The 21,304-nt window shown below is 39.9% G+C and overlaps 1 protein-coding gene across 1 annotated transcript in view; it reads right to left on the bottom strand.

The window, feature by feature from the left end:
* The window catches only part of LOC133019231 (VPS10 domain-containing receptor SorCS1), a 151,670-nt gene that overhangs the window by 70,737 nt on the left and 59,629 nt on the right, over nt 1-21,304 (bottom strand). Inside the window, exon 2 of the mRNA XM_061085637.1 lies at nt 3,968-4,035. Coding sequence (XP_060941620.1) covers nt 3,968-4,035 — 68 coding nt within the window. The remainder of the gene's footprint in view (nt 1-3,967; nt 4,036-21,304) is intronic.

The raw sequence follows: 21,304 nt of genomic DNA on the forward strand, positions 1-21,304 counted from the left end.
GAACATAGATTGTGGATTTGCTCAGAGGACAACTGAGCTGAAACACACGTTTTCACTCACACACCCATACACACATCCAGCCTAGAGCCGAAAATGTATTTTTTAAAACCCGTTTTCGCTTTTTCTGAAATGGATTAGAAGAATGTAGACGCTCATTTGCTAGATATAATTTCAATTATAATTTCTAGGGTCTACTACATACCGATAGGAGTAGCTACTATGACACCAATACATTATCACTGGGGAGTTTGATTAACCACGGTTCAGAGGATGGGAGCTGCTTGCATGTTGAGATAGTTCAATTTCATTTGTTTAGGGCTAATTCACCACATATATTATCTCAAGGCACTTTACATAATAAAGTTGAGACCAAAAAAAGTTATCAAGAAAGTTCCATCAACGAACAGCACTGATGACTTTGGAGAGAAAAATCTAAAAACTTCAAGGAAACTTATGAACCTGACTCAGTGTGTGCGGCCATTTTCCCTGACTTTTTGGTCTGAACTGTCTCGTTGCATTAAGCGTCTAGACACATTTGGTTTAGTTCTGATCTGTTGCATTAGCTTATGATCAGTATTAAACTAAATAATTCAAAATTAAAGACTCAGGTCTGGAGTCAGGTTCCGGTCTAAGATTTGGTGTCAGTAGGTGCTGATTCTTTAAATGGATAGTTTACAGAAATTCACTCATTATCTACTCACCAAGTCACCACGTGACAAGTGTCTGTAAGCTCCAACTCCATATTCGACGTGAAACTGTGTCGTTGTTTCAAGCCTAAATTATCTCTAATATCCTCCTCTATGCCACTCCCACGTTCGTGCGCACACACCGGAAAACCGGGGTGCACATTCGCATGGCTACATCTGCTAGCATCGCTACTTCCAGTAGTGGAATTTTAGGCTTAAAAATCGATGTAATAACACTGTTTCGAGTCCAATATGAATGTCGGGGCTTGCGGACACTTGGATGACACCAAACGAGCAGTGGGTTTTTTTCTGTTGTTTTATTACGTCTGAAGAAGGGGTCATTTTGGCTGCAACACTGTTTACCCCTGAGACCCCTAAAGTGTTTTGTTCAATCACTTCACCCACTCCTCCATCAGCATAGTGCTGACTGACTAAGGCGAGGAAACCACATCACATATAAAATGAAGGTATAACAGTTGTTACCTTGTGCTGATATTCTGAGCCACAGCAGGCAGCGATGCCCAGTTTACCCTGAAACCCTCCCTGAGGCGTGCTGGCTCTCTGGCTATCTTAAATGCAGTCATCTGTTGCTTTGATGCTCCGTCCGTCTTCCTGGCCGTATATTGCCCGGTAATGTCCTGCGCTCTCATTATCCCCTCTGCTCTCTCAAGATGCTTCTGATCTATTCACTCATCTGTCTTTCTGTCAGTCTGTGTGGGTACACACATGCACCTCACATAACCACATAATCACCCATTCAGCTCTGTTTTCTCAAGGCATTAGGATTTATAATACACGAGTGAAATGTCAGTTGTAGTTGCACCATTAGAAGGGTAATGTGGTGGCATCATCAGAGACACAGAGCAATAGCCTCACTCGATCCTCTATGAGGTAAATGAAGTCAGTACATTGCCACAGCTGAGGGTGAGAGCTCGAGCCTTGAGGCAGCCTCTGTGTTGTTTGCTGTGTGACCTTGCTGCCTTCTGGCTCCATAAGGGAGGCAAAAAAGCACAGGAAACACTTTCCTCAATACAAGGCAATGTCCAAGTTAGCTTTCAGGACAATGATGAGAAAATCCACTTCAGGAAAACTTTGTTTTAAGACAAATTGAATAGGAGTGTGTAAGTGTATAGGTTGATTTGTGATGGTGAAGCTTTAGCAAACCACTTGGTGACAGGATATCAATAATGATTATAATAAAAGGTTATGCAAAGAGCTCTGTTTTACTACGTATTTAGTCCTACGTATGCAGCTGATCAAATGGTAAGGAAACACAGCTGGTAGCCACAAGTCAAATACACTTTACATTTCTACTTCACTTCCTGATTTTAAACCCTAATGTGTTCATAGCACTACATACAGTAACTCCAATTACCGAACTGCGGTGGTCTGCCTCTGTCAACCAGTGCAGATTATGTGAACATATTTCCCCATAATATATTTCATAGGGTCATATAAAGGTCACTGACACCTTTACCTGTAGTGTGACCTTGACATTTGACCTCCATAAAACAAAATCTAATTAGTTCATCTTTGAGTTCAAGTGACATTTTTTACCAAATTTGAAGACTTGCCCTCAATTTGATAATGATACCTCCTCTTTGGTTGCTTCACTTTCAGGTGTGATTCGACTTGTGTCCTTTCTGTCAAATACACTTCAGTCTAATTGAACAGTAGGGCAAACACACAATTTACTTTCTTACTTTTTCATCCCTCTTTACAGCCTTGAAAATTAAGCTGTGAAGCAGGGAGATAAATGAGCAGATGTGCAAATGATTATACAGGTTAAAATAAAACATTTGGGAAATTAATTGACAAATAGTAGAAATAGTAGCTCAGTAGAAAGTTCTGTCTCTAACTATAGACACAATTAGGAATAGTATGGTTGGTTGATTCACAACATGTATTAAGACAAAGTAAACTGCATGACACAGGAAATTGACACTGCACTGAAGTGGGTATTTGAGTGTTATATAAATATACATGTCATCTGGTATTCATGATTTGAACGTTATATTACCCCTCATCCCTCTTTAAATTCTAAACTCTCTGCAAAGTGATCTATTGACACTCAGTTTATCATGTGCAGCCCAAGTATCTCTCCGTTTCAACACTTCATCAAAGCTTCATGACGCTTACACCAAGAGAAACATTCAAACCCAAGATGATGAAAATCTTCAACTGGAAATCATCTTGATGTATTGTGTATAATTATATACATGTCTCCCACATATTTCTACTTCACACATCTGGTATCTTTGAAAACTTTGAAATTGTTGCTAGAATGAAAAAAAAAGAGGTTTTAAATCAAATTGACAAAACAGAAGAGCCTTGAACACACATTTAGCCTCTAGTGGAAGTTGAAAGCTGAATATTTAATTTATTTCACATTTTGTTTTTTTCATGACAACATATTTCAATTTGAAACATCAGAGCTGGAACTCTGATGAGTTCAAAAAGATTTAGTGGTATTGAATGGGTTGGAAAAAATCATTCATTTAGTGATGACATCTGATTGTGCTAAATTGTATAAAGGTGAAATTAAATGTTGGGAAAATCTGTCAGAAAATAGCTCTTTTTCTCACGTTGACAATAAACTATTCACCCCTATTCTTTATTTTTTCTGTGCAGTTCATCGTTTTTTATCCTTGTTCCTCCCTTTGAGCCCTTTTCCTCAATAGAGCTGTTCATGCCTGTGGTGCTACATTTCATTGGCAGCCAAAATAATGAAAAATATATTTCATAACGATAATTACTTTCGCTGATTTTCTCTGGTTAAGATTTCCTCCGTTTTTTTCTGAGACATTAAGGCAGCCACATTTGTCCCCAGCAGGCATCCACCAAAATTACATCAGAATGGAGTTCGACACTCTGAGCACGGCTACGCTCTGTTCAAGGCTGGTCAAGGTAATTTGCTAGATAACACTGCCAGCTCCAGTGGTGTTGATTAGTTACTTTCATGTGAGGGATTTTGGTGCCCACAGACATTAAAACCAAACGAGGGCAGTTCAGCCGTGTCATTTGAGAGATCTTTCTTTGACTGCTGCCTCTTTTTCAAGCCCTGAACGTTTCATTAAGTCATATTATGAGATCCTTGTGCGTGTGGGTATTCTTTTTACCTAAGAGCAGAGCTGGGAGCAGTTCATACCACAGGATTAAAAACACCAGAATATGTAGAACTAAGTCCAGCAATCCCGTCTGACCAATTTATTGTGACATGCTCATCGCCGCTCAAGGCTTTTCTAGAAATGTCATGAGCTTGTGTTGTGTGATAAGCTTACCTCCATAATGAACTCTCAGTCACGCTGTTGAGGTTGAAGTCAAATAGTTTGGTCAGCATCAGAATCACCTGCAGAACGAAAACAAGCATTGCCATCAATACAGAGGCCTATTGATCATATGTCTGGTGAGAAGGTTAAACAGTATCATTGCTTAATTGACTGAATGGTCATGAGGCAAATGTTTGTTTGTGGTTATCGAAAGAAATAACACGATTTGGGTTATTTCCTTGAAATCCTACATTGTGGGAGTCTGACAAAAACAGTTGATGACTTTTGTAAACATGTGCCAGCATGAAACTAAAAGTCTTCATGGGTCCAAGTACTCCAGGTCTAATTTAATGGACCTTGGTTTAGCACCACATATTTTAACACAATTTCCGGGAAAATAATGTCCATTTCCATCCAATGCTTGAATGCCAATAAGACCTGAGTTTATGGGGATAAACATTTAGAGACACTCACTCTACAATAATGTGCTATGAAACAATTGCTTAGGGGGATTCATTAAAGGAGCTACAGTCAAATGATAAACTGTGGATCATTATCTAGAAAACAGGGGAGCACTTTACTAAATGTTATCTTTATGGATAATATTTCACTTCAGTTAAGCCTGACATCTTTGTTTTTTGAAATTTGTTCCTCCAGGTTTCCTATTTGAAAATGAACAAAACATGTGTACAAAGTGGAGTGGACTTGGTATCTTGCTTTATTTCCATGGTTTGCTAGGAGAATAAAAATATGAATTTATTTTACTAATTAATTTACTCATTGTCCCTTGGTAGAATAGAATAGAATGTAATGCCTTTATTTTTATTGTACATTGCAAAATACAATTTGCTATGCATCTCCTAAAGGTACGAAAGGGATAGTTCACCGAAAAAGTTTCTAATCTATCTAATCTAATCTAATCTAATGACCACTATGCGGACGGATGGATGGGTGACGTGTTTGAGTCAACAAAACACCTTTGGAGGCTCAGTGCAATTCCAATACAGAGAGAGAAAAAAATGCCTCCATACTGTGGTGTCACCAAGTGTCAAAGATTGAGCAGATAATGAATGAACTTTTATTTTCCGGTGAATCCCTTTAAAACTTTAAACATTGGTAGGCCTACAATCCATGATGACCTGTTGTATTGGTATAGGTGTATTGGCCAGTTAGCTTAGCCTAGCTTAGCTCATGAGACATTAATACCATTACACAGGATATTAACCTTGTCCATGGCTGAAGATCACATATAATACTTATACAAAATCTCTATGTCAATATAAAATGGAAGTTATACAAATTCCTAAACAACTAAAAAGAAGCAGAACAAGACAAACTTAAAATCTTCAGACCGAACTGAAACTGCCACAACTGACATCACTTGAGGGAATTATCTGACTTCACACAGCTCCCTCTGGTGGTGCTAAAGGTTTTATGCAAAAAATGAAATGGATCCAAACCCATGTCATTTGGGATGACCAGTTACCATCTCCACTCACGTAAAACACTTTACATAGTTTGTGTGTTGTGGTTGCAGAGCTACAATTTAGCAATCATACCATTAAGTTTTTCATCAAGGTACCTTGATTGGTTTTCATTTTGTGACAACGATCACTGAATAAGAGTTGTTATTGTGTTAAAATGGAGATGCATTTCTGCCAGAATGAAACTCAGTTCATTCCAACACCAGAGAGCTATACACCCACACTACACTTTGAACCTCTGAAGGCTCTAACAAGGTTTCTTCTTCTACGCTTATGAACATACACTGCATTGCTTAATGCAATCCCCTCTAATTATTCCAGGCTCATTACTTAATCATATCAGATTCATTCTAAACACACCACTGTAAATATTCCCTGTTCCGTTAACACCCTCAAGGTGCACGGGATGAGGGAAAGTGGGTCAGCCGAAGTCTTTGGGGAAAAACAGAGGCAGAAACATCATATTTTGCTCCGAGCATATAAAAGAAGTAAAGCAGCACGGAAACTCACAATCTATTTACTTTGTGACTGGAGGTGTATTTGAAATGGATAAAACTCTGAATATTTTCTTGCCTCTTCTGCTTCTTCAGAGAGAATGCAGCAGTTTCATTTGAATATAGTCTCAACTGTTATAGTCTCAAACTTGTGTGTTGCCCTTACTTCTCTCGCTCATGAATGGATGGAACATTTTGTGGTGCTTTGACAGTTACAGTATATGATGACCCCTTTGCAACCCTGCAGCACATTGGTCAGGTGATATGGTGTGGGTGTGAAGAGGAGATGCTGCCAATGTAGAAATGTCTATTCACATAATGTATTTCCTGTGATGTGCTGGCGCATTCCTTATCTCTTACTTTGCTATCGGGAAAAAGGCTTCATGTACAAGCAAGGCAATGCACACAGATATGTCCCAGTGCATGGAGTAAAATAAACAACCTCAGTCTAAACAATGTCAAGTCAAGCCAATATCCAACTGTTCCCCGATGACCCTGCTGCCACTGACACACCCAAAGTTATTGATGCAGCGGCCGAGCCACTGCATGACCTGTGTGACTTTGTGAAATGGTTCAACCAGCATGGGGTTCCTGTGAGTACAAGGAGAACAGATGCACCTCGGGTTGTGGAATCAAATTGTGAGGTTGGGGCTCCTGTGATCAGACTTATTAAGTATGCACTAACATCTGCAGGCCCCAGAACACTGGGAACGTGTGGTGCACTCAGCCAAGCTGTGGCTGGCAGGGTTTGGGGGTGTTGTTGATGATGTGTTGCAGGAAAAAAAAACAGCAGCACAACAACTGGTAAAAAGGCATTGATTCAGGAAGTATCTGAGCGTTTTGAGCGTGGGGAGAGTTAGCCTGGGGAATGAATAACCTTAAATGTCCGGGCTAGACCTTTGCATGCTAATGACAGACCAAGTCCATTTAGCTGCCCAGCTGGAGGCTGAATTCACTCTCGCACCACACAGCTTCTCTCTTTCTCCGTAGTTCCTCACTTTCTTTATATCCCTCTGCTCATTTCCCTTCCCCGTCACATCCCAACACCATTTTCTGCCATGAGTCTACATGTGTACACCTGAGTATAAGTGACAGAGGGGTGAAAGGTGAGGATAAAGGCGCAGTAAGGATTTTACCTCTCTGAATCCCTCTGAGGTTTGTGTTTATTTCCTTAATCACAACCATTATGTATCATGACTAAGCTGAGAGCTATATCATTGATTAAAAGCTTATAAAACATTAAAAAAATGTTTACTAAAAAAGAAGAGACAGTTAAACGATACATTTTTCAAACAATGACATCTTCTAAATATCTTTGAATGTCTTGTCTTCAAATGCCTGCCCTGTAAATTCCTCTATCTGCTTTATCTCTCTGTCATTGTACACCAAAGCAGCACAACCCTGAACACACCCCCAACAGTGCTGGACTGACTCTAGCTATGCACTTAAACACTATTGCTGTAAGAGATCAGATAACATGCAGGGAGGTAACAAAACAGGTTTAAACCCAATTCAAATATTACAGCACGGTGAGAAAGAGTAAGTGTGTCTTTTTTGACAGGAGAGAAACTCTGCAGCTGCAATACCACAAACCTGAAGAGACATCTTACAATGCACCACAACAACATTATCTATCAGCACCTCAACAGGACATTTGTTGTTTGCAGATGGAGATTCAGTCCCACTGAAAGTCACCAGCCCAGTGAGTGACGTTGGCCAACATTTTGATCAAGACAGCTTTGTTTGCTTTGCTGCATTAAACATGTTCATGTTAATCACACACACACACACACACACACACACACACAACTTACCTACTTTGACCATTACATGCTTATCCATATAAAATATGAGCACAATGAGTAAATGTCATCTATTTGCAACATCCATGGATAATAACAGTAAAATGCAGAGCATATAATTAAGATTAATCATTATTTAAATGGTCGTCTACAATCTGAGCACTTACTGTCTAACACAACATACGAGGGATACACTGACATATGCCCCTTCTGCCACAGTCCTGAAGGAGCTGAACACTGAAAACCATTAGAATAGGAATAATTACAGGACTGTTGTTTACAATTATTTTCCACAGTGAAGGGGTTTCTGTTTTCTAGTCACTTTCTGACGAGAAAACGGGAGCAGTTGTGCTTTCACAACTCTTAAATGCCCCATGTGCTTGTGTATACTGTATGTTAGTGTGTATGCATGTGTGGGTGCACACACTGTGAGAATTGGTGCTTTGGCTCCAGTAATGGATAAAGTCCTTTAAAAAGCTGAGGTATAACCCGGATGACTTGGCTTCATTAGTTGAAGGGCAGTGTGCGCTCAGGCCCTTCTGTCTGCCACATATGGAGCCTATGTGGGCAGTCATCAGCGAGTGGCACTGTCAGATGGGCTCCCACTGGAAAGTGCATACGCTCCATCCCTGACCATGCCAATTAGACCTGCGGGCTTCTCCTACTGTAAATACTGTGGTGAGGCAAGGTTCCTCTCCACCAGGCCCAGCAGAGACGACCTCTGGACAGACACGCACTCATTTGTAACAGTTGGGAGATGTGCAGGGGAGCGTGAACGAGACAGGACGGAGCCGGTGGATTTGTGTTACACTTTGACAAGAGAGATGCAGTGATTCACATTATACATCACCAGTGATAAGGTCCATAATAGATTATACTGTACAGTGCAGGACAACACCCATTAAGATAGTGAGTCAAAATTTTAATTGTGTTTGTAATGCAGGGTGAATTAATTAAAAGAGATAGCATCGGAGATTTTCAGCGTGTGCATCAAACTGTGTGAGCAGAGGTCTGCAGACAGAGAGTGTATGAGCTGATGAAACAGCAGCTGCCACAGTGTCAGGAGACAGAGTCCTACAGCACAACCAGGAACAGCAGCTTCAGGATCACCAGTCATCTCTGCTGCCCACTCAAGTCAATGTAACGAGACAAACAAACAGGAGGAGCATTGTTGTCCTGGGAGCAAGTAGCTTAATAATTACCGCACTGTGGTTGCATGCCTCCGCCAACAACATAGCTACATCATTATTTGATGACTCATATAAGGTCACTGTGACCTTCACCTTTGACCAGTGAAATGTAATCACTTCTCCTTTGAGTCCAAGGTACAACTATCAAAAGTTGAAGAAATTCCCCAAGATATCACATTCAAGAGGCCAAAACGTGTTGACCACCAAAACCATCAGTAAGTCAGCGAGTCCAAGTGAACACGTGTGTCAGATGTAAAGAATTCCCTTGAGGTGTTCCAGATATATTACATTCACATGGAAAAATGTGCGTTTTTAGAGGTCACACTGACCTTGACTTTTGACCTCCTTATCAGACCTTTGACGTTCAGGCACAATACTCTAATCAGTTCATCTTTAAACCCAACTGAAGGTTTGGACTAATTTTAAAGAAATTCCCTCAAGGTGTTCTTGAGATAATGCGTTCAAGAGGCACATAACCAGGAAGTTAATATGTTTATGAAAGACATACTATTGGGTGAGTAATGATGTATGTATTGATATGATATATACTCAAACACCCACATAAATACTGTTTTAAAATGGTACAAATACTAATTATACATAATTTTTTCCCCAACCTTTTTTGAACATTTGTTTTAATATGTTGTTCAATATTAGTTAAGCGTTAGAATATTTAACATTACAACAACCATCATGAAGCTAGATCTTGCAAAGTTTTACAACATGAAATGATTATAATAAAGGTTTCCTTTTCAGCTGCCAAAGGCTTTTTCCCCACCTGTTAACAGAGTCTAGACAAGAATTCAGATCAGATATTTAAAAGAATTGATTTACAGAATCTTTTTTATTAACTTCATTCTCAGACTTTCCCACGTGTTATGTCTTGTTACAAGAATAAAAAAAAAGTCTGTCTGGTGACATTTACTCTTTGTGTGCTGTCCTCAGGACTTCTGTCCTTGTTTTCTCTTTCCTGTTCCATCTGAAATAATACCACCACAATCAAAGTCATTGTTACAAGAGTTAAACCTACAGTTTTACTCACTTGAGTCAGTTTCACAGCAGAACAGCTCAAAGAAAAACACACGGATGTGTCTCAAGAGGTTGTTGTAGGAGGTTTCTTAATGTATGAAGCAAACAGTCAGTGTTATTAGTCATGCAAAGGGAATCCTCAGCTCCGGGTGAAGATCAAGAACAAGTGTCTCTGTGCAAAGCTTTAGTTTTTATTAAATATCTCTGCATTATTTTTCTTCAATCAAAAGTATGCCTTTGCTGCCAGCAAATACTGTTATCTCCTGTACTGTTTGGTAATTGTCCTTGGAAGGAGGAGAGAAAATATCATCACGGATCAAACTTCCCAAACGTGCATAGACAAACAACAATAACCATTCCCCGGGGGCACGAGAAGGCAGAATAAACAAATGAGAAATGCAGATTATTACCAAACATTTTAAAGCTCCCAAAACAAGGAAAAAGTGCTGGGTTCATGTTCTGCAGGGCATCATGAACTATTTGTTTTTCTCACATCTCATTTTTGTAATCACATGAGACCAGAATTCTCTAGGGGCCAGATCTTTTTTGCTGTGTTTCATTACTGGAGAAGCGCAATCTGAGCACAGATGATGATGCATATTCAGAGTAAGAAAAAAAAAAGGATTTGCTTGCCCAAGATGTATTTAATAAAACTGTTTTGCAGTTCCCTGTTAATCAAGGAATTCATTCTGTAATGAAGAGTCAGAGGGGGAGAAACAGTGCAATACACACATGCAATGATGTAAACAAGTTTTACCTGCCAACATTTCCAAATACCTCACACTGTCAGGGAGCTCATGGAGGATCACTGAGCCAGCGACGCTCCTCTCTGTGGATTAGCCTGTCACATCTTCCTTTGGAAGATTCACCACTTGTGCCTATCACTAATACAAAAGTGAAACATAGCTGGGATGCTCGCTTTACAGCTACTTGTCACGTAGCTAAAAATAATATATCTTCATCTGGATCGGAATAAATCAAGGTCTGTCAGGTGCATGGCCCCGGGAGGTTATATATGTCCTCGCATAGCATAATCTGGGCTTATTAGTCAGCAGATAATCAGTCTTCTGTGGCCTCATCTGCATTGATTTCTTCAAGTGTTTTTTAGATTATGCAGGATTTGTATTTTGAATACAACGTAGAATGTGTCAATGACTAAAAACTAATTTCTCCCCTCTTTTTTTTCCGAGCGATAATGCAAAGCGTATTTCTAGATATATGATGTTTGCGTCAATGCTCTGCAGCTTCTGTGACTACCTGTTTCACTTCGGTTGTTTGCTCCGTGCAGGCCTGTCACCTTTGTTGTGTTGTGTTCATTTGAAGAGGATGCAGTCTTAGGATTCAAAGTAAGCATTCTCCTTGATCTGAACTCTTTTGCTGTTCTTAACTGGTTGTTAACCCACTTAACTTCCTCACAGATTTCCCTCTACAGTGTCTTGGATGGATTTTATGGATGAAAATGATTGCAATTAAGCAGCCGATCTTTCAAGAGGATGCATTTCAAGACATGAAAGGCTCAAGGAAGAAGTTAAGAGGATACTTCCTGGTAATGAGCATTAAAAGTAGGCAGAGACATTATTAAATGTTTTGGTATCACAGTGTTTTGGGGGTGTGACATGTTCTGTACCGTTTTTATGTTTTGCTATGAATTATGTACTTCAGAAAAATATGTGTGGGGATGTACCTGCATATGTGTAAATATGTATGTGTATGTGAAATTACATGTGAAATGTGTTTCTGTGTATATGGGGCATATGTCCATTCTCACACATAAATGGATTCACCTATATTTTCACTTCTATGTAGATCTGTCAATGCGTGTGTTGTGTGTGTGTGAGTGTGTTGTTATATACACATATGCGGCCACTCAAAATATACACATCATTATGTGTGTGTGTCTGTGTTTGTGTGTATGTGTGTGTGTCAGTGTGTGAAAGACCCTGGTGCTGCAGTTTGCACACCTGCATCAAAGCAAGTTTCTGGGTTCCAGGGGAGGTTTTTTTCCCTTTGCTCGTTTGAGTTTTCTCCAAATACTGCAGACATATATTTTAGTTGCTTGTTGTCCTCCTTCCATTCTCTGTGTTAAGTGACAATAACATGCATCTGCTTGCCTTTAGCTAATAAGAACAAATGATGTGTCTATAATTTTTACTATCCTCTCATAAACTCACTTGGATTTCTGTTTCTGCTGTGAAAAGATAAACGTATAAAAGTTGCTTCTCTTGTATCGCTTATACGACCGAGGAGCTACTCAGGGTGTGTTTGCTCCCCTCATTGGTGGCTTCATGTGTCATTTGTATTTGGCCTCTTTTCATTGTTAGGCTCCCTTAATGTCTGTTCTGGGTGGCACTGTGGTCCATGAGGAACATTTCATTCCCTTTATTCGTGTAATGCATGTGTGTCGGGAAAAAAAACAGGATGAACTTCTAACACATATATTGTATTTACTAATATACACAATCTCATTTACTATAATATATGCTCTATACTGTTAAGTCTGTATACTTGAAAGTGACTGTACATTTTCATTAGAATGGAGATATATGTATATGAGAATGAAAATATATGGATATAAAATAAAAAATATATGAAGGAAATGTGATTAACATGGCCTGTCATGTTGTGTTTTGGCCATGCTCTACATGTAAAGTGTAGCTCGTTAAAAACTTTCTAAAGTAGTGAGATACCTGAGAAGAATGTATATTTAGGTAATAAATCATTGTTTGGAACTTTGTCATAAGGGGGAGATAACATTTGGCACAATTGTTGAAAAGAAAATTCACGGACACGCGTCCTGCTGATAACAGACAGAACATCACTCCAAGTGCATAATGCACTCGCTGCGCTGAATGAAAAGCTGAGCTACAACCTTGCTTAACTTTAAAAACTGGGTTACTCACCGAGGAATAGTAAATAATGTTTGAGAGAAATATCCGATTTTATTCGGATTTTCTGAACAAGCAAACTGAATACATGAATTTGAATCAGATGTATCAGTTTTGATGATACCCTGGTTTCTTATCCATGTGAAGTAACAAATAATAACCAGGATAGATGTGCAACTTCAACTTTTCTGAAGGTTGTGAGACCTGCCGAAGGCTCTGCCGCACCCTGCAGACAGATGCATGTGTCCCCCAACCTGTGTGATGAAGTAGAATCAGGGGGTTTAATGAAATTAAAGAGACCTTGCATGCTGTGGGGAGGCAGCTGGGCCCTGGACAATAATTTAAAAAAAACATGCAGATCTCTGTCATGAAGTCTCCACATGTAAATGCATTATGAAGTGAACAAGAGGAATCTTGCTGCCAATGCAGATTCATTATTCAAATTGCCATTGCCAGGAGTACAACTGGTTGTATAATTGTTTAATAGGCCTATGAATGAATTTACAATAGCGGCATCCCCAGGCAATATGCTGTGGTAGCAGTGGGAATAAAGAATTTGTCAACTTTCTCAAAAAAGAATTACCCTGATTGATTTAGCCTCATTTCATCCAGTTCAGAAGCTCGGGCATCGGGTTAGCCCCCTACCCCCCATCTGTTGCCTAAAGTGTTGCAAGATTAAAACAAGTCCCCTAAGGACCTATCCTGGAGAGCATACCCATGGTGGTAACTAACAAGCTCTTATGTTTCCTCCTATCTCTCCCTTTGTTCCTATTATTCTGAATTAAAGATTCCCCATCCTCATCATTTGCATTTGATTAAAGGTGATTAGACGAGAAGGAAAAAAAAGAAGCACTTCTTTGGACTGGTTCACCTTACCTCGGCTACAATTTAATCAACACAGACAACAATAGAGAGCTGACACTGACCTGTTGTCTGCCTTTTTAGTTTCCCTATCATCAAACACTGTGCACAATATACATGTAATTCAGTAGTATAGAACATCTGCATTAAGAGAGACTAAGTGAAAATATCGAGTTTGATAGATGATAAGACAAAAGACACACAGCGGTTTCAGGGGGGAGACATGTCTGAAGGCGTTACACAGGAATGTAAATTGTAATCACGCTGGTCATGACCTTGTCACAACGCCATAGTAATGAGATTATCAAGTACCGTCCCCCTGGGATCCGGGAAGCAGCCTTTTTTCCCCAGTTGTTCATACACGGATGTATGACTGCCCACAGCTATTCGGAGCATGATCGGATGATTTACTGTATGCTGCTCACAAAGTAATCTACATATCAACTTATGTGTCTGCTGCAGCTGTTGGTTTCAAGAGATTAGTCAGTTAACTGCTGTCTCTGAGCAACTTCACACTGCTATAGCAGCCTCTCTCCTCTGTCCTCATCCTTCTAGACCTCTCTGCTGTGTTTGACACGGTGAACCACCAGAAACGTATTTTGTCCCTTCAGGATCTGGGTGTCTCAGGCTCTGCTTTATCCCTGCTCTCATCTTGCCTCAAAGACCGTACCTATCGGGTAACTTGTACTCTCACTACTGGGGTCCCTCAAGGTTCTGTCCTGGGTCCTCTCCTTTTCTCTCTGTACACCAACTCTCTCAGCTCTGTCATTCACTCACATGGCTTTTCCTACCACAGCTACGCAGATGACACCCAACTAATCCTCTCTTTTCCCCAATGACTGACATCTATTACCTTTGAAAACAGTGTGGTAGCCCCCACCCAGACTGCTAGGAATCTGGGTGAGACACTCAATGGTCAACTCTCCCTTACCGCCAACAGTGCTGTAACAACCAGTTCGTGTAGATACATGCTGCACAACATCAGGAGAATACGCCCCCTTCTCACTCAGAAGGCGGCTCAGGTTCTGGTCCAGGCTCTGGTCATCTCACACCTAGGCTACTGTAACTCTCTCCTGGCAGGTCTACCTGCGAGTGCCATCCGACCTCTGCAGCTCATTCAGAATGCAGCAGCTCGACTGGTCTTTAACCAACCTAAATTCACTCACACTACATTGCTCGTCCGCTCCGTTCACTGGTTACCAGTGGCTGCCCACATTCGCTTCAAGACACTAGTACTTGCGTACCGCGCTGCGAACGGATTGGTTCCAGCCTTTATCTCGGTCATGGTCAAACCTTAAACCCTAGCCCGCTCACTCCGCTTTGCATCTGCCAATCGGCTTGTTACTTTTTCACTGTGAGAGTCACCTTGCCACTCAACAAAATCACGACTGTTTCCTGTCCTGGCTCCTAAATGTTGGAACAAGCTCCATATTGACATTAGGACAGCAGAGAGTCTATACATCATCCGCCGCAGACTAAATAATTATCTATTACGTTATACTTAAAAAATAAATGACACTTATATGGCACTTATATGAAGCACTCTGTAGTTTGGCTTTTTTTATGCAAATTGTACTTTCTTGATTCTTGTTGTTCTGGGTTTGTACCCTCATGGTTGGATGCACTTATTGTGAGTCACTTTGGATAAAAGCATCAGCTAAACGAAATGTAATGTAATGTAAAGTAACTAAGTCTAAGGAGCAGTAGGTTATCGAGTTTGTGTTATGATCTTTGTTATGTGCTGCAGTGATCTCTGAAGTTACTTTGCTAATCAGCCACCTCCTGCTGTCCAGTCTTGCAATACCACTTTGTACCTCAAAAAGCGAAAGTGAGTCCCTGTGGCATCTATGCTAAAGCAAGGAAATGGTATGTGCAGGCTGTAGCAATGTGTTGCAGTCATTCTCCTCTCTTGGCCATAATCCTCCACTGCTTCCTCAAGCTCAGAAACTGATGCGGCTGCAATAGCTGCTTTCCTTTTCTAACATTCATTGACCTTTTGTGGTTCGTCCTCTGCTCTTGCCACCATCAGTCTCTCTGACTGGACAGACTGGGTGTGAAATCGTCATCATCAGTCTAACAATAGGCCTTTTCCACAGCACACATTTTGACGTCAAAGTAGGAGAATCATTAATGGTGGCTCTGTTCAGTTCAAGTGATCATGTGGCAGCGAGCCAAGACCCTGAAACTGAAGCAGCATAATGCAATTCAGTCATAATTCATTTCATTTTACACAAGATCTTTTCCTACACTGACTTGGCAAATATCTGCTGTGAAAAATAACTGAAGAAAACATCCTGCCAGTTTCATGATCAGACTACAAAGTAAACCTATGTGCAGAGTGTTTGCCCCCAATCCACACAGGTCCTGCAACACGTCAACAACTGCCCTACGCTGAGTTATTCAAGGTAATGTAGCTCAACGTATGAGTTAGGGTTAAAAATTTGTTATGTTGCGACACCAGCCTATCAATATAAGCTCACTGGCATTTGACCCAGTACATTTCCTCATTTTTTGGGATTGGAAAACCCAGCATTATGGTAATATGCGGCCCTCGATTTGTTTGCAGTATGAATTCAGCCAGCTCTTCCACTTGCTCTTAAATCGGAAAGTTAAGTAGGTAATCGTAGAGTCAGGAAGGTCAAATTCAAACTGGCTATACTCAGTTGGAGTTACTGTTGCATTTTATCTATCTCTTCATGTCACCAGCCCACATTGAAGATACTCAAGGCTGGGATGTCGAGCCAGCCTTGGCCTGGGCTGAAGTGTGCCTGTGCAAGCTGAGGCAGAAGGTACAGTGCCCCCACAATAACAGGAAATAATCATAGGGGAAATGAGAGCTCTTGGCAGGACTGGAAGTAAGATGAAAGTGAGTGAACCAGAGGAAAGGAGTAATTTCTCTCTTTAGGCATCATCTGAGTTAAGCGGCTTCTAACCACAGAATCAATTTACGGTGCATCCATTTGTAGCAGTCTGCGCCATTGATCAGAATGTGTGTCATTACCTGCAGGTTAACATCGAGGACATGAGTAAACATGATCAATGTTTATCTGGGGTCTGTCAGCATGCCGTAACTGACTAACATTTACCCTCACTTCAATGGAGCTCAAAGGTTTCTCACACTGCTGCAATTACGTTGGTGCAGGATATAGCATTTCCTTCAACTCAAAACGTTCAAAGTTGTAACGCTTACGATATTAATCATATGAAATTGTATTTTTGATTACATATTTTTTGGTTATTTATTTTCAGCCAGAGGAATTAAGTAAACATCATTTCCATTTCATGATGACGTACTACATTTGAAGTTCACATTTAAACCATTCAAGTTTTTTTTCTTGAAGAAGGAACAAATGAAAGATGATGCATATACACATAATGCAGAAGACAAATGCTGATGCATACATGTAGAAGAGTTCATCTAACCCAGGTATAGACAATTTTTGTTAGTCTATTAATTGATTTAACAAAGACATGATGAAGACATGAAAACAAGAGTCAATGAAAATGTGACACAAAATTAAAAAGATGTGACAAAGAGGAGGTGAAGATCTGACAAAGATGGTACTAAGCCAAAGACTCCTCTGGCTCTGCTGCAAACATATGGACAAGATGCTCTTCTTCTGTTGCGATTGAGACGGACTAGCTCTCCACAGGAGCTGATACATGTAACATTTGGAATGGAACTATGGGCCCCTTTGCTACTTGTAGTTTCCACCAGTAATAATATGTGTTGCCAGAACAACCAAACCACAATATTAAAGATTATAATTTAACATTTAATCACAGGCTATTTTGTTCACTTTTTGCATACATATTTAAAAACAAATGATGAACATGCTTTAGCTAAGTGTTGTCACAAATATTTTTAGCACAAGTTGAAATATCATCAGTTTTACCTAACTTTAAAGTTTTTCCAGAGAAGAAAATAATTTGAAATAGCAATTTATATTTAGTCATTTGGAAAAGTAACTAACCATCTGGAGTTTGTCAGTAATCCCGAGCGTTAGTGGGAAAATCTTAGCTAATGAACTTTCAAACGATTTTGCAATAGTTTCTTTTCTCTATTCGGAGAAAAGTTCCTGTTCTGTCCTCGAATTAAACATTTTAAAGATAGGGTTTGTTTTCTTGGAAAAGCTAGCAAAAACAGGCTACAATATGCAAGCAAAGAAAATCATTTAATTCGGTCTGAATGAAATGATTCGCTAGCATACGTGTTTAGTAGAGTTAACTTAATTTCTTAAGGATGATATAAGATAAAATGTTTTTCGGGAAACAACTTATCAACCCTACATTCAACTTATTGGAGTTAATAGTGTATGTCTGTTCAGATTAGTTCTGACTAAGAAGAAGTTGTGTGGAGTTTAATTAAAACTATGTAAATTCAGTTTGAAAGGTCCAACTAATGATATTGCACCCTATTCTATCTTATATGGAGTCAACAAATACAATATATGATCTGCACAGAAACAAAGACAGTCCTATTAAATAAATAACTGAAAAGAAATGAAATGTGTTGAGGTATGGGTGGAGGCCTTATGGCTGAGAAGTGAGAGTGATTTATTGTCGACCTGCTTCTGCCAGGCGGCTTATAGTTTTTGATGGTATCCCTAACACCATCCAATTACTTACTGAGGTATCATTTGAGCCTGCACCAACGACTGGATGCCATTGGAAATTTCAAACTGGATCTGATCCAAGTTAATGCATAAATTAATAAGGGGCTTACAGGGAGGGGGGACGTGGATTCTTTTGCAGAGCATATGGCACAGAAGCAAACTCTAAATACAGCTCTACCATAGGAAGCAATAAACAGCAGAGTTGGCTGGTAAAGTTTCCACTCTGTTATTTGCTAGTATATTTATTGCTTACTGAAACAAGAGCTCATGTCTGCTCACCAGAAGAGAGAAGAGTGAACAAGTGTGGTCAGTTAAATGCATCAGAAAGCAACAGCTTCATGTTTTTATCATTGATGACTTACTGACAAGTCTAAAGTCCATAAGAAAACACTGAGAGTTGACCTTGTAACAATCATCTAATTCAGACTATCAAAGTAGATGGATGAACTGATGAACTGTGAGTTTAGTGGAGCTGGATATTTTCAAAATGTGTCTGATTTAGACTCACCAGTTCATGACTCTTAATGAGACAATGTGCCTTTGCCTGACTAGTGCGTTGGATCTGTAGGAGTAGAGCTGTCAGACTTGATGAAATGAAACTTATCTGGACTACGATGAAGTCAAAAAGCGAATTTGTGAAAAGGTCATTGTCTAATTTGTCAAATCGTCATGAGCAGACAGATTTGTGAGCTTCGACAATCCCCACTAAATCTGCACATTTCCGCTCATTGAATGACTTTTTTCAAATGTTCTTTGTGGTTGGAGAAATATGAATGGAGAGGCTTTATTGTACTTCAGGTTCTGTGTATATAGTGAAATGTAATTACTGTTGTGTATCCAAGAGAGATGGTGATTTGTAAATGTTAGACAAGTGCCTAAAGGACGGCAATTCTTGTCCCTTTCTTTCCAAATTTGCCTTATCAGCACTTACATGCAATCAGTTTCACTGTCTGCAAATTTAACTTTTATAATTAAAAATTGACTCAGCGCTGTAGGAGGTAATTGTCACTCATGAGTATGACTATATTGTTAGGGAGAACTTGAAAGAGAGTTTGAATTTCAGAATGTTTTTTTACCAGATGGCTTCATACTCTATAGCACATGTGTCAAACTCAAGGTGGCCCGCGAATGAATTACATGTGGCCCGCATGATAAAATCTATTTACTATTAGAGCTGGCCCGCCGGCAGTGTTTTGCAAGTTCTCAATACAAAATAAGTACTGAGAATTCCTGAGGGTCAGTGAACACGTCGGGATGGGGCACTTGACAGTTCTAGACCAATGACAGGCTCTCATTGGCTGACGAGTGGGCGGGTCAATGGTGAATGACAGATCCCACAATGCACTGCCCGTGTGTCGATATGTCAATCACGGTCCCGCGAACGCGTGCCTCACAGTCTGTATGACATATCACTTGTGACAACTTTCAACTACCCGCTCCCCAAAAATGGCTAAACGAAAGGTGGCATTTGAAAACAGGAGCTTTCAAGACAGGTGGGAGGAACAGTATATGATCGCGGATGTAAAGGGTGGATCCAAGAAAAGATGAAGGAGGAAAAAAGTGAGGAAAAATTGAGTTGACAGCTTATCACTGCATCATACACCAGGAGTCGTTGTGTGGCAAAGCCTTGAAATGAACATGTGATGAGCATCATAACATCAGCGGTTAACTTTATCAGAGCCAAAGGTTTAAATCACCGCCAGTTCAAGTCTTTTCTGGAGGAGTTAGGTGCAGAATATGGTGACTTGCGATGGCTGAACCAGGGAAAGGTGCTGGAAAGATTTTTCCAGTTGCGTGAGGAGATCTGTGAGTTTATTGAAAGCAAAGGGAAAGGCACAACAATAAAACGTGTCTGTGTGACATCACAAGCTCAACCTGAATGCGCTCCACCTGCAGCTTGGGGGGGGGGGGGGGGGGGCGTGTCGTCACTGACATGTACGCTACAGTGAGGGCTCTTAAAACCAAGCTGCGCCTGTGGGAGACGCAGATGCTGCAGGAAAACTTGTTTTTCTCTTGCTACTACAGGACATTTGATTTTTCTTTGAAGTCAATTATTTTTGGCTGTTGTTTGCCTGTAGAAAATGTTTTCACTGGAAATTACTCTGGAAATACTGCAGATAAAGCCAGAAAGCAATTAATGAAACTGATTTTATTACTTTTATATTTATTTATGTATTATTTATTATTTGTATTTCATTTATTTCATAATTAATGTTGTTTTATCGGCAATACTCTATAGGCCTTGTTAGTTCCAGGTTCAATATGTGCACTAAGGTTCTTTCAATAAGTTTTCAATAAACGTTGAAATTGTGGCCCTCGACTTGAAGCAATTTTTTGATTTCGGCCCACTGCGTATTTGAGTTTGACACCCCTGCTCTATAGGAACCTCCTGAATTCATGATGCCCAGAAAACTGAAAGTTGTCACAAAAACTGACAAGTTACACAAACAGTGTCCCACAGCAAACCAAGTCGAATGACCAAGAAGAATATGGGCCTGCACATCTTCTGTACTTTTACTCACCCAAGAGTAAACCGTTCAATGAATACGACCAATCCAAAATTCGCCAAAGCAGTCCAAATAGAAATGTTGTTACCAAGAAAAATAGGTAAGGTTAATCTGAACTTTTTTTGCACTTTGAAAGGTGTGGAGATGGAGTCAACGGTTGGTTGTTTCAAGCTAACAGTCATGACTAACAACTCTCATCATGACTTCTGTATCAGCTCACAATGCAGCAAGTAGAAGGAGTAAATGTAGAAGAAATACATATTTTGCTTACTAGCGGTGAGAGTAACGTAACTGTTAAATATTAGCAGTCTTCTCTGTGTTTTTGTCTATTAAAAGAAAAGACGAATTACATCACTGGAACACCACAAAAGCTTAACAGTCACATTTGCATATTCACAAAACCTGGCTTCTGTTGTCCAGTTTACTGGAAGTCCACAGCTTGAGATTGAAGATATTGAATGTAGTTTTGTTTTCATCATAA

The sequence above is a fragment of the Limanda limanda genome, chromosome 2, assembly GCF_963576545.1.
Source record: "Limanda limanda chromosome 2, fLimLim1.1, whole genome shotgun sequence".
NCBI lineage: Eukaryota > Metazoa > Chordata > Actinopteri > Pleuronectiformes > Pleuronectidae > Limanda > Limanda limanda.